Source organism: Phaethon aethereus (assembly GCF_964289735.1).
Source record: "Phaethon aethereus genome assembly, chromosome: 2".
In the NCBI taxonomy this organism is placed as follows: Eukaryota; Metazoa; Chordata; class Aves; order Phaethontiformes; family Phaethontidae; genus Phaethon; species Phaethon aethereus.
The window spans coordinates 47,912,757-47,927,406 of record NC_138582.1 but is presented as its reverse complement, the minus strand read 5'-3'; the positions used below and the strand labels follow the sequence as shown (position 1 = coordinate 47,927,406).

At 40.2% G+C, this 14,650-nt stretch overlaps 1 protein-coding gene across 1 annotated transcript in view; it reads left to right on the top strand.

The window, feature by feature from the left end:
* SPIDR (scaffold protein involved in DNA repair) overlaps positions 1 to 14,650 on the top strand; it is a gene marked incomplete at its 5' end in the record, with an annotated part of 202,698 nt that overhangs the window by 160,935 nt on the left and 27,113 nt on the right. The window contains one exon of the mRNA XM_082014805.1: positions 13,828 to 13,986. Coding sequence (XP_081870931.1) covers positions 13,828 to 13,986 — 159 coding nt within the window. The remainder of the gene's footprint in view (positions 1 to 13,827; positions 13,987 to 14,650) is intronic.

Genomic DNA, 14,650 nt, shown 5'->3' with positions numbered 1-14,650 from the left:
TTCATATAGCTATATTTACAAAGTTGATTTGTCCCAGGCCCTACCACTTAATAACAATTTAATAATAATTAAAAAATGTAATATAAAGTATACAAAGAATACACTGTTTATATAAGGGCTGTAATGCATTAACATCCCAGCTGTAGGATTAAAACTAGTGTCCACACTGTGGAATGAAAAAATGAGGAATACTGGGAATCTTTCATTAATACCTAATATTGAAATTTGGGGTCAGTATGTGTATAAAGGTCAGTATATGCAGCAGTGAAAAACACATGTAGTGTGGCAAATTGGGGAGGAAGGGGAAATGAATGGGGGAAGACAGAGATTTGAATTCTAATTAAACAACTGTAGGATGAAATTAAATGTTCTCTTTGTGTCTCATCCCAGATCAGAGGAGACCACATTTGTTTGCCCTACAAGAACATAAATTTTTGTCTGTGCTGTAGATAAATAACTTTTAGGAGTTTAAAAAGTAATTCTTCAAAAAACATTGAATATGCAGTGTATGATTTTTATCATTGATTTGGCTGGCAATTGGGAAAGTGTTAGCCTTTCTAAAGAAGATCAGTTCTTCCTACTGCCTTGTTCTGCTACCTTTCAATGCTTTCTCGATCTTCAAGCTTTTTCTTGGGCATCCTGTCTTGTCATATCAGGTCAAGCTAAGCTGGGAACGTACCTCTGAAGCAGAGTGCTTTTTTGTGCCTTTGCAATTACGTATTTGGTTTAACACTGTATGAAAAAAATACGTATTTTTATACTTGTATATTTGTTTACAACTAACTGTGCTTACAGAGATGTCTTTTGGTCAAGAAAGGAAAGTTTGTGGTGCATTAGACTTCCATACAAATTTTAAGAAATCCAAAATCTAGTTCTGTGTATGGAACATTTTTATCATATTTTGTGGGACTGCCATTAAAAGAACCTATTTAGGTAACCGGCTTAAAAAGAACAGTGAAATATGTTTCATGCCTGTTGCCATTTTGGAATTAAAATTAGTGATAATGACGCATCCAAATGGGATTGCGTACAGATTTTGTTGACCAGCAAAATTCTCAGGGATGTTTCTGCCCCTTTTCATTGGAAATGTACGTAAACCGCCTTTGAAATCCATAGGTGCAGTTACACTGTAAAATCCAGATCGGAGCCTGCAGTTGCTGTTGGGAGGCAGCACTGCTTCCCGCCTGGCAGAGAGTTCAGGGTCCTCACTGGGCTCCTCCACCAGCTTCCCCCGAACACCCAGTCGCCTTCGGGCAGGCTGCTGTTGCCCCACGCAGCCCAGCACCTTTGTTTCAGGTGCATAGGAAGGCAGGTTCCTTCCTTCAAGGTCTGTTCTTGGGTTACCTGGTTCAGGATCAGGGCCTGGACCCCATCCCCATAGTCCCCCAGGAGAAGACCCATAGCCATATTGGACCTCCAGGGATGGTGCCAGCAGTCTCAACCTCTTGATTCTTCTGTAGAGGACCCAGGCTTTTTTATGTTTGCTCTCTGACTTTAAAAATTACCTTTTTTCCACTAGGTTTTTAGTTTTCCTAAGGTTTAATAGGCTATTTTTAGCAACCAGGAAGAGATGTAAGCACAGAAATTCACTTTATTTTGTGGAAGTTCTGTAATTTAAAATTTGCACACAAGAGTGGTTTTCTTATAGCTTTCCCTACAATTTTGTGTCTGCTTAAAAAGAAGTTATATGTTCAAACATATTTCTACTGCTGTTGTGAGAGAGAGGGGAAAAGTATATGTATTACATTTCCATCTCTCACCATTCAACATTGCTTCTACTTACAAGCATACTAGGTAATTATTCCTCGGTACGCTGGATAATTATGTTTTGTCAAAACAAAGCCTTGAAAATTAATGAATAGTTACTGCATTACAGTTTTGAAAAATATTTCTAGGAAAAATAGTTAGGAATTTTTCAAAGAAACAATTTTGTGTCAGATCATCTTGTAAAAAATAAAAACTTTCTTAAGAAAAGCTTCTACAAGCAATTGAAAAATTGTGAAATTGCTGAAATGCTATGTTTTGAAACAATGCCATTTTCCTACTCTAAAACCACTTGTTTAGAAATTCCATTTCAGTTATGATTTTTTAACTTAGTTTTTTAAATTGGTAAAACAAAATGCTTAGATTGATTCAAGTAGGATTCACTTATTGTGTTTTCATTTATAGTATTTTTGTCTTGATATTTTCACACTTCTTGCAGTGGTGGAAGTTAGGAAACACGTTTGAAAAATGGCTGGTTAGAAAGCACATTTTTTAAAAATATAGGCATTTTGGCTTCTGTTCTTGAGAAAGCCGTTTAGAGTCTTTTCTGTATTTGTTTTAGAGTACTCCCATTTTCTGAATTTAGGCTCTTTTTATGCTTCACCTTAGGAGTACGTGAGTTACATGATGTCACGTGATCCCAAATCAAGGGTGTCTGACATCACCTGGCAGTGGAGATAACACCGTGGACACTGTGTCCCATGACAACAGACAGCGCATGAAAATGTGGCCTACATTTATGTAAAATACAATCATTTTTATATGCTGGTCGTTCTCTGTGTCTTATATTACACATCCAATAGGAAGGAGCCCCCTTGAAGCAGCCTTCAAACCTTCTTCTGATGGTTCTATAACGCTTTATTGTGGGGATGAGGGTGAAGCCAGGTTGGAGGAGCAGTGCAGCAGCCTGGTTTGAGACCCTTCGATGCAAAGAGATCCTGCTCACTGGGGAGCCTGGGAGGGAAAAATGCAGCCGCTAAGATGCTGCCGGTGCTCTGAAAATGCAAATACTAGCCCTAATGCCTGTGGTTAGGAAGGCTAAGCAGCAGCGACTGATGTTTAAATGGCTACACCAGAGCTTTTATCCGGTTTGGTGACACAGATGCTCCAGTGAGGATCAGGGCTCGTACCCTGTATCAGATGCTCTACAGGCATGTGGGAGCAGTCATCCTTGTCCTAATGTTTCCTCAGTGCAGTACCATGAAGAAGGAATGTGTGACAGGAAAAAGAGGATGAGACAAGAAGTATGACAATACAGAATGCTATCTACAGGAACCTGTGTGTTTTTAAAGACAAAAGGTATTTCGTTATCTTGCCTGTGATGGTGTATCTCCTGCTGGCCTGCAGTGGGTGACAGCTCAGGAAAATCCAAACATTTAGCTGTGCCTCTCCCTTCAAGTCTGTGCTGAATCACGTCAGAGGCTGTAACACCAGCGTGGTGGTAGGAGAACAATGTGCTATTGTTGATATTCTTTTGGATAAGACACAAAACCAGAATCTCAACCACAGAATATTAAATCACCTCTTTTGGCATGAATAGATAGGTTTATGAAGAGCCCTAATCCAGTTCTAATTTACATGATTATCTTTTGTCTCTCTAAACTCTTCCTGTAGTTTTGATTAGATTTGGTCCTCTTTTTATTTCTTTTCCTTGGAATATAAATAATGAGAACAAGCTATGCTGTACTGATATTTCAACAGATTCTTACTTTCAGGACTGTTTTCTTTTTATAGGGGAAGGGAAGATCAGGATTAAGTATACCACACGTGTAGTTTCTCAGTATTTGACCAGGGTTGTTATGTGAAATCCGGTGTAATGACTGATTATGTCATTACAATAAAATAGTATTCCACATGCATGAGATATAAAATAAGGACTATCATCTGTACAAGATAATTGTGATTAAGATGCTGTAGTAGAGATTTTTTATTTTAGGACACTTGTCCCTAGCACATATAATATTTGAATATGCATCCAAAGATAACCAAAGTGATGAAATAAGTGAGAGGTTCTCAATGCGTGTTTTAAGATTAACCAGTTAAGTGGGAAAAAAAAAAAGATTCCTTTTTGTGTACTGTGTGCTGTGCTTCAAGCTCTGATCCTGCTAAAAATGATTCCTTGAAATTATAAGAAATTGTGTGATGATTATAAAATTGCTTTAGTGTTTGACCCTTGATTGGTGTTCAGTTTAGATAGTTTTAAAAGAGAAACATGGAATTTGCTTGAATGATTGAATGAAATCGACGTGGAGGAATGTTACTGGTGCTGCCCAGGTATTTTCTCTGCCTGCTATATGGCATAAAATGAAGCTCATTGAAATCAATGGAAAGATATTAATTTGAGTGAGGTTTGGATAATGGCACAAACCTGCTGCTTATTTAAAAGTAATTTATAAAGCTTTACTTGACCTATAACGGAAAATGGGATTTCTCATTTTATGGGAGCATAGAAGGGTAACAAAACTTTATATTTATTTTCAAATTGGCAATCTGCTGCCATCTGCACGTCCCTTTCAGCAGTGCTTGTTGTGTCCATAATTTCTGATGTAAAAAACCCAAATGTGTCTGGGGAGAGTGCTCCATCAGTAATGCTCGTAGGTCGTCCACAGGATTATACTAGTGTTGCCACAGACTGGCATTTTTCCCCCTACTCTCTAACTGCCAGAGATATGGAGAACAGTGAGGTGTAAGAAAGGAAGTGGAAAAGAGGTAATATCAGAGAACATTTCCTCCTGATCTTTGTTTTCTTCACCTTCCACGTTTTTCTCCTGCTGTTGCTTCATCTCCTAATGATCTCCCACCCATTCACCTCTCCTCTGCCTTCCGCTCGGGTGATACCTTGCCTCCTGAAGTGGGGCGTGATGGTGGCCGGCCACCATGGGGTCAAAACATGGGTCTCCAAAGGGAGTTCTCTTTCATACATGGATTATAACAGCACCCTAGCGATTTAGGTTTATTCCTTTCTTCTCTTGCGCCAAGGAGTTTCTCCAACAAGCAGAGACCGTAGCACTGTCGCGTTCTCCTCTGGCTTTCCGAGAGAAAGATTTTACCAAAGTACATTGCTGCAGTCCTGCAGCTAATGACTGCTCTGCTCAGACCTGCCGCACCTTGGCAGAAGTTGTGTCCTTAATAGATAGCGCTGTGGACCGTCCGTCAATTTGGGGAGAAATTTGGCCAGCCAAACCCACGATCGTAAGAGAGCAACTGAGCTTTTTTGCACAGGTACAGCACTGGGAGGGAGGGGGTTAAATGTCAGGGTGCACTTGGACCAAGTGTTCGACAGCAGTTCTAGCTTACCAATACTGGCTCTTCCAGTCTTGGCTGGAGGCCATGGTGGGCAAAGTGGTGGGCTGGTGGGGAATAGTCCTGAGGCTGCTCCTCTGGGGTTCTGGCCCCAGCTCGCTGATAGCTGCCTCCCCAGCCCAGTTCCTGCAGTGGGAAATAGAACTGCTTTGTCCTGCTCTGTCACTCTAGAGCTTATGAGAGCTATGTAAATTCAGCAATTGCTGCCAAAGATTTAAAAATAAATGCAAAGTGAAGTAAGATCTCAAGGCAGAAAAAGTATAAAAAATATGAAAGTTTTATATGTAAAATATTTTTTTTAAAATCTGAAAATCAGACTTTCATTCCCAGACCTGAATTTATGATTTTGCACTTGATGACATCGGTTGCACAGAAAACCCAGAATCCTAGAACTTGCAAGATGAGTAAAAATAAAACAGGGAAATATTTTCCTTCTCCTCTTTCAGTTTTGCAAATCATGTATTTTTATGATTATAAATAGCTAAATCAACAAACTTCTACTGACTGGGGATGTTAAGCACACTTTCGTTGTTGACTTTCAGAACTATTTAAACTCCTGAGTGCTAAAAATTAGAATTTCCTTTGGAAAAACTTGTAGCTTTCAGTGGGCTGGGTTGGAGTCCCCAGTAAGAAGTAGTTAATAGGTAGACTGTGGTGACTCCAGCAAAACAAGATAATCAATTCCATCTGCTTTTCTAATTAATCACCCTTAATATTGAAAGTCAGGGACATCATGAGTTTGCACAGTAAGCATGTATTTTGAGAAAGAGAATAATAGTTTGTTCCTTCAGTTGCAGTCGATTAGTCTGACTCCACTCTTTTCACCCCCCCAAAAAAACCTGGGCACAGCTGCCCCCCTGCTCAGTAGCTCATCTGTACTCCCCAAACACGCTTGTACTCGGGATGCAAGGACACCCAGGCATCCTGATTTTTTTTTTGTTTTAACCAGTTTTGCTTGTACTTGTCAGAAAAGGAATAGTTAAAAGGGATGAATAGAATGGTCTGTTTGGGACTTCAGTTTTCCAAAATAAAATGTGTAAGTGAGGGAAAGGTTTCATTCAGTTTTGGCATGGCTTTGTTAAGTCAGTTTAAGCCAAGAAAGATTGTTATTCCACACTGTTTGCCGATAGTAAAAATTACATATCGAATTGATTTTTTTTTCCTTGAAGGAAGAGAAAATCAGTACATATTTAAGGGACGGGTCTCTTATTTGCTTTGCAGAGGAGATTGTTCTGTTAACAACTCATCAAGAAAGGAAAAAAAAAAAAAAAGATAAACAGGATTAACTGTTTACTTTAAGTGAGCCGAAGTCTGGTTGTTTTTCCGAAGAAGAACACAATGTACTGTTGTATCTGGTTTCCAGAGTGGTGTTTATCATAATTCCTCGTGCGGCGGTTGGTAGAGTGCTGGGAAGGCTCTCCGCCCACTCGCAGCTCGCTCCCTTTCCCTCTCCCATTGAGGCCTCCGGCCAGGACTGCGAGATGGAGCGAGCTGTCCTGTGTGATCTTTACTGCCTGACATGAGCTGACATTGACCCAGAATAAAATAACAGGGGCCGTTTCCTAGAACTCTCGGTGGACTGCTGAGAACTGCTACCATAGCTCTTGTAAACACGCGACACGCACACACAAACACGCTCCCTCTCCCTCATTTAGAAACACACCTAGGAAAGGCAGCCGCTGCTGGAGAGTAAAGAAAAACAGCATGAGTGAAAAACACAAACAGCAGACCCTGCGAGAAAGAGTGGAAAATTGCCTTTCTGCTGCGGAAGGAGCCCCAACATGGTTTCACTTCTGCTTTTCTTCTCTGCTCTTTATTCTGACATTTATTTCAATGAATATTATATTTTTGTGCTAGTTCGGTGGGATGATGTGGCATTGAAACAGCAGAATGTTTTATTGAATACAGACGCAGCTCTGTAAGAAATCCCACACTGTTATAATATTTCACTTACCTTTCACATGCACTGGGGAAATACATGTGCAATGCTATACTACCAAGAATGTGTTCTAGGATATTCTGTGCCTGCTGGAATGGGCAGTTATTTTTTTTAATACTCACTTCATGTTGGTTTGGTTTTTGGGGTTTGGTTGGGTTTTTGTTTGTTTGTTTTTTAATAAAATCTTCTAGGATCCCATTCATGGTCTGTGTGGTTAAGAAGTAAATCTGGTGAATCCACAAGTAATACGGTCTTGAAAGATAAGGGACCCCGGTACCGCTGCTACAGTGTTCTTGCTTCATTCCAGATGATGTAAAGCCCTTGCTGTAGGTTTTGCAGGGGAGTTGAGAGTTCTCTAAGCCCTGTAGCATGGAAGAAATGGGTTGATATTGCAAGGAAGCTCTCTCTCTCTCTACACACACATACATAAATACATATATAGCCTCCTCCCCCAACTCGAATGGGATCTAGCACACAGAATAGACTTGGTGGACCTGCCCTCCTAGATACAATCATATTATTCAGCTATAGCTTTCAGATCACCCTTTGAAGCCAGGACTTTTATTCTGATTTTTACGTATAAGGAACTGAGGCGTGGAGGAAACATAGCGCTGCAAAGATGATGTGAGATGTTGCCAGAACCAGGAACTGAATGCTGATTTTCTTGGAAAGGAGGGTGCTGAGCACCTTGCAAGAGAAGATCTTTTGGCAGCACCTCGCCAACTGTTGGAATTCTTGGATGCCAAAACAATAATTACAAAGTCTAAAGATTAAAAAAATAAACAAAGAACCCTCCTCAGATTCATAGATAAGTACTTTAAATGACTGGGTGGTAATTACATGTTATATTTGGAACATGATTTTTCTGTTGGAGATCACCCATAAGAAAGACTTGCAGTTTTCAGCTGAGCCTGTAAGTTCCTTAAATGTACAATTTTACTCTTGATTAGTAAATCATGGCATACAGGAAAATAATATTTTCCATTAATTGTATACTGAAATAACCAAAGGATTGGAATGGGATTCCAAGCTGAAGTAATGGTACATTGAGGAACCTGAGGAGTGTGTGCATTGGGGTTTTTTTTACCAACTGCAGTTAATAGCATAGTGAGTCTGAAACAAGCTGGGATGATCTGATATGCTTGCTTTTTTGTTACCACCCAAAATTGTTTTTATTTACCTAACAAGCTGTATGGAATGGTTCTTAGCAGAAGGACCATAAATGACATGCAGTGTAGTGTGGAGAGGCCTGGGGGATCTGGAGGGAGGAAGGCTTTACTGGTCTGTTGCGGCTGAACCTTTATACAAACTTCTAGGCAGTACTTAGGAAGTTATTTTTCCTTAACTTTCTGCCTTTCACTATAAATTTTTACTTACATGACATAATCACCTTGGATTTAAACTACTAATACAGAACAACTTCAATATTCATTTATGAAATGGAGATAAGTGAAGCTACCGGATGACACTGCAAGGTTTCTCAAATGCAACTCCGTAACTGTTTGAAATTATAGCTCAGGCTCCATATTGCGTTTGACTGGATGTCAGGAATGTTTTTTAATGGTTTTAAATGTTTTGTTTACTTTTGAGTAAAATTCTGTGTACAAATAAAACACACACATCGGCAGTTTAATTTAAAAGTGCACTTAGAGACAGCGTCAGCTGGGGAGTTCAAAAAATTCATTTGGTGCCGCAGGAAAACTTCATAGAAGGAATGGTTTCTGCTGAAAAATTGTCACGTGTGAAGCTGTGGTTCTCATTGCGAGTATGAAAAGCTGTCTGCTTTTTGTGCTACACCTGTTCCTGAGATGTTGTATGTAGTTCCCACCAAGCAGGTAGTGTTCCACATTTTGAGTGGGAACATTTCCAGTGCTGTGGAGCTCCATTCTCGACATGCGTGTTGCACGTTAAGAAGGTGGCCCTGCTGATACGTTTGGCTCATAGAAGGTCTCTACCTGTGCACAAAAGCCGTTTCCCACAGAAGTGCTGCTTCTTCAGGTCATAGGCAGAAAATAGTAGGTGGAAGGATTAACCTGAATGGAGAAATGGAAAAAGCAATCAGCAGTCAGAGAGATTCATAAAAGGCCTTGTGGAAGTTGCGTTTGATTTTCCAGTTTGTATCGAAGTAAGTGACTATTCAAAGTAAAAAAAAAAAAAAAGCAGTAGTTATTTTATAACCTCTCTCTTGTTCCTTTTTTGTTAATATATGTACACAAATGTAAGGAAAAACAAGGAAAATGCAAAATGATGGGCTTGGTATAGTTACTGCAGCAAGTTATTTGCAAAGTTTGTTATATAAATATTCTGTTGCACATATGCTGAGAAGTGCCTGCAAAGAACAGAGTCCTTTCTGAGACTGGGGAGGCCTCTGCTGCATATTTTCTATTTGAGATGCTGAGGTAAGACTTGCTCATTTCCCTGGTGATACTCCTGTCACATCTGCCGTTTCCACCAAGGGACAATGCAGTGTCCACTTCTGCCAGGACAGCCCATCTCTCGCTGGAGTGTCGGGTGTTCACCGTGTGTGCTGTTCCCACCCTGCCAGGGCCAGCACTCCTGAACTGCCTTCTCCTTTCTTGCCTGCTGGGGCCTTCCACAATTGCCGAATAAAAACATGCATGATCACAAACGCTGCTTTTCCGTAATTTTAAACCTCCAGTTTTCGTAGCAAATGATTGCTATTTTGCTTGTCTCACGGCTTCAAACCAGAGCATCAGCCTGGGTGCTAGAAATGGCTGTATTTGGGGAGCGTTATGACCAGGATTCTTCTTTGAGCTTGACATTCCCCTTGTAAACTGGAAGCCCCAGTGCTTGTGTTTTCCTCTGTACCTGTGCACATCTGCAACTCATGCATAGAAGGGGCTAGTCATCATCATCGTTAATTTTTATTTGTATCATTCAGTCCTTAGTTATGCTCTGTAGAGCTTCACTCGCTGTTTAGTGACAGCAAATGGCATGGATTTTAAGCAGAAAACTCTGAATCTTGCGTCTCCCTAAAGGAGACTACAGCAGGTATGTACTTTTCAAAGGGAGCGTGAAGCAGTTTGTGATCTGGTGAATACGGTGCTTTTAAAAGGAAAATCCTGCTGGTGTTACAAGGGGGTGGGAGAGATGGATGGTCGTCCCTGTGTGTTTAGACCTGTGCCCTGAGCTTTGATTTTTCAGAGATAATATGGGTATGGTGAACACAAGGAGTACACAAGGTAGGGATAAATTAAATCCCAGTAGGGTGGTGTCCTGCAGGTTACAATTTGAATCTGAGCCATATTAGCAGGAGTTAATCAGCTCCACCTTGAGACTTGACCAGACAAGTTGCTGAATCGGAGTTGTGTAGGTAGTGTTGTGCCTCTGGTGATTAAGGGAGAGGGGGTTTTTGTTTATGTGTGTTTATGTACGTGTGCTTTATGCCTCTGCTAGGACCGCACCTCAAAGAGATAAGAAGTCCTTCTGACAAACAAAGCAGCAGCAGCTGTCTCTTGGATGGCTAAGATAAAGGATGAGCAAATATCAGCGCTAATACAATTCAGTTGGTTTTCAGGCATCTTCCCTGTTCCCCCCTTGCCCTCCCTTCCAAAGAAAGAGTAACTAATGAAGTCCCTGCTGAGCACTGCAAAGGCGGTCGCATTTGCCTGGCTGTCTTGCTCCTCATGCTGTACTGCACAGCTCAGCTAGTCACGAAGAAAAGCTGCTGTGGGCCACATGGTTGTCCTCCTACCCTAGGGTAAAACAGTTATTTGTTAGTTAAGATCCGTTCGTGACAAATTTCTGCTGCTTGTTTTCGCAGACTCAGTAAAGGCAACCCCTGCGTCATCGGTCAGTTCTGGCCTCCGTGCGCTCTCATCTCCTCTGCAGGCAGACCTTCTTTTTCTTATTCTTTTCCACTAGCCACTGGGCTGGCTGGAGGAGACCAAAGCTGAAGGGTTTTGTCGCCCTTACCTCTCCAGAAAGTCAGCTGCCCGACATGAGGCAGAAGTATGGAGAAATACAATTTTTCATGCATAAAAAAAGTAATAGTAAAAGAAGGTTTTACCCTTTACCCATGAGGAGTGGAAAACTAGGAGAAGGGCATGGCAGAGTAATCCTGTAATCCTCTCCAGATTTCTACAGGGAGACATTTTGTCCTAAAGATCAGCACAGTCATAGAAATAACGCAGAGTAATCAGTCTCATCTTCCCCCAGCCCCCATCCTTGCTCCTGGCTATTAGCAAATTAACAAAATCTTCCCAAGCTTTTGCATGAGACTTACTGTGTCATTACTTTTTTTTTTAAAAAAAGGGGGGGGAAGGCTAGTCTCTGCCTTGCTTCTTATCATTCCCTATCTTTGCCCCCTTTGTTATTACCAGTGAGTCATACTTCACTTTTTCCTTAGTCTGCATCTCCCACACTCACTCCTCTACTGGTTTTCCTGCCACCCCTCGCTTCTGGAGTGAATCCTCTGCTCCTTTGCATGAAAATTCAGTTTCCAAAACCGTATTTTAAATTCAGATCTTATGCAGGGTTGCATTCTATTGACCCAAAGAAAGACATCGCCCTTATTTCCTCTCTACATGAATACTGCTGATAAAAATGGAGATGTTGCCCTTCTTTTTTTTAACAGTTAATTTCTATGCATACTGACACGGCATTGGTTAATATATGTTTTAGCTGATAAACTGATTCAGTACAAACACCACGTTTTATGTGAAAAAAAGTGTTTATGATGGCTATGCACAAAACATAAATACTGAATTCCTGGGGGCAGATACTCATTTTGGATTTGCAGCTTGTCTCGTAATTCAGGTGTGCATTTCTACCCTGGTAGCGAGTTTCAAAGGGGGGAAAAATCATGGGACAAACTGTTGCTTTAATCACAGTCAGACTTGCTGCTAAAACTTAATTTGCAAGAATATTTGCTGCAATATGAGAGCAACAGTGTAGCATGGGAAAATAATACAAACGCACTTTTTTTGGGAATAAAGTGAAATCAAGGGAAAAAACAATGCTGGTGAGGAAGTTCTGGCCATGAATCAATAGCCTCTGAAAGCGACTAAACTACTGTTAGTGATGCTAACAGCGTGTGCAAAATCCATAAGAACAGAACTGGTTTCAGAGAATCAGAGAATAGTTTGGGTTGGAAGGGACCTTTAAAGGTCATCTAGTCCAACCCCCCTGCAATGACCAGGGACATCTTCAACTAGACCAGGTTGCTCAGAGCCCCGTCCAACCTGGCCTTGAATATTTCCAGAGATGGGGCAGCTACCACCTCTCTGGGCAATCTGTGCCAGGGTTTCACCACCCTCATTGGGAAAAAATTCTTCCTTATATCTAGTCTAAATCTACCCTCTTTTAGTTTAAAACCATTGCCCCTTGTCCTGTCACAACAGGACCTGCTAAAAAGTCTGTCCCCAAACATGAGAGTAGTTCTCCAAATGCATTGCTGAGCCTGATGTGCGCTTCAGCTGATTTCATGGTAGTCTTTTTAAGTAGGAAAATCAGTTGTCACTCATCATTAAATATCTATAGCATTACTTACTAAATTGGTGTGAGACAGATCAAATGACGTTGAGAATATTTCAAGTTTTTGTCATCATTCATTTGTACTGTTTTAAAAGTGTGCTGAAACAGGGAACATGCATTCGGGAAGTTCCCTTCATAGCGTTAGCGTGGGGTGTTCCTCATCTTTTAGTCTGAATTTGGGCATCTGAAGGTTATTTGTGAAATTCTGTCTTCCAGCTGAGTTGAATATATACCTTTAATGTTAAATGCATGTTGCAGAGAGCTTTGTGACTACCTTTTGGATGCTGTTAGAAAACTGTAGTGTAGTGGATGTCTGCTCACATGTACAGTTCTAATAGAACAAAAGTACTTGGGGTCTGGTGCTAGAGGTTCTGCTGCTCTGTTTCTTCATGATGCCAATAATCATGAATGCATTACTAGTGTGAATGGGAACATTAGTGATATAAGCCTCAAGTTACACAGTTCTTCCTTTACTTCTGTGTATTGAGCTTGGTCATATGATGACCATTCTCCCATCATATGACCTGGGATGTTGTGCTGCATGCACTAGGCATTTAAATGTATGACATCCACTGATTTTGCCTTATCTGCTATGACAGTAATATCTTCTCAAAATGCCAGCCAGTTGGTTAAGCAATACTTCCCAGCCCTCCAGCCCCTACTTCCATAGATTACTTTAATCAAATTGTTTGTATAGCAGGTTCTTTAATTACCTCCTTAAAATAGTTCCTCTGGGCTCCTTCATACCCAATATTGAATATTAATATGCAGATTCTTGTTTGTTTTTTAAAAAGAAAAATTGACATTTCATTCTTTTTTTGCATCCTCAGGACTTTTTTTAAAAAGTTACGAGAAGTGTAATGCTTGCTTTGCCAGTTTCAGTGTTGGTGATTATTACTTGTGAAATATGTTGCTTTGTTTACTTCTAAGCAGAATTTTTAAATTTATACACATACACTTCTGCATCATTGCTCTGTCTGCATTGGAGAATTCACCTCAAGTAAGGCAAAAACTCAGACTTCTTTTGTTGTAAGTACATAAACCACATAGTGCATAGCAGTTAATTTACCTAATCCCCAGTGCAAGCCTTTTACACTTTTTTTCAGTCGTGCTTCTCTATTTCATGGCCCTGTTACCTCCTGAAAATATACACAAGAAAACATTTAATGATGTTGGTTTTGTTTATTGATACATTATTTGGTAGGAATTCTCCAGATACTGTATAGCATCAGCCCTGTCCTGAAGCTTGTAATATAATTTTCAGCAATTTGCCTGCTAGTTTGTTATGAACAGAAGCCAATGAGTAATGGGGGAATGTTTTGCAGGTTATGCCTCCTTGTCCAGGATGCCTATGGTATGTTCAGTGAAGTGCAGTTGCAGTCCCTGAGTTCTGCAGATGACATTGAGCAGTATTGCAGGAGATGGGAAGGAAGATTCTGCTGCTTAGCTGGAATGAAAATTTTGCAACGAACTACAAGAATAAGGTGAGAACAATTCATGGGAGAATGTATTGCGTGCTGTGGCAGGCAGAGGGGATCTGCCTTTTTATTTATTGCTGTGATTAATATTCTTTGGAACAACTGAATCTGACTTTGCTCAATTAAATGTCCCCATTGCCATTTTTGGGGCATCCAATAGTGCTTGAGCCAACCATACTCCAAAATGAGCATAAATAAGCTAGCACACAAATACACACTTAGCAGAGAAGGGAAGAGAGAAGCATTACCGTATGCAATATTTCATAAAATATGAGTGTTTTCATTAGCTCACCTCCCTTTCATTGCAGAACTGTTTACTACAGCATGTTTTTCTACAGTGCTGCCCAGTATAGCTTGAAGTTTCAATCACAGACTTTCCCCTAGTATATGAGAGCTTAATTCAGTTACATCTATATGGTTTTGGAAGCACAGTTTAAGTTTGTGTAAAAAAAATTTTAAAACCTTGCAAATTGTAAAGCCATTCTTATTTCAGAATAAGAATATCCACAGGTTTATAGGAAAATACCCCCAGATAAGTAACAAGTTGACTTATGGTACCTCTCAGATTTTTCTTATTCTGTGATTCCTTTTACATTCTTTGAATAAAATAAAATAATAATAAAAAAAAATTAAATAGATCAAGTATCTTATGGAGTATCTTTCTAAGGAA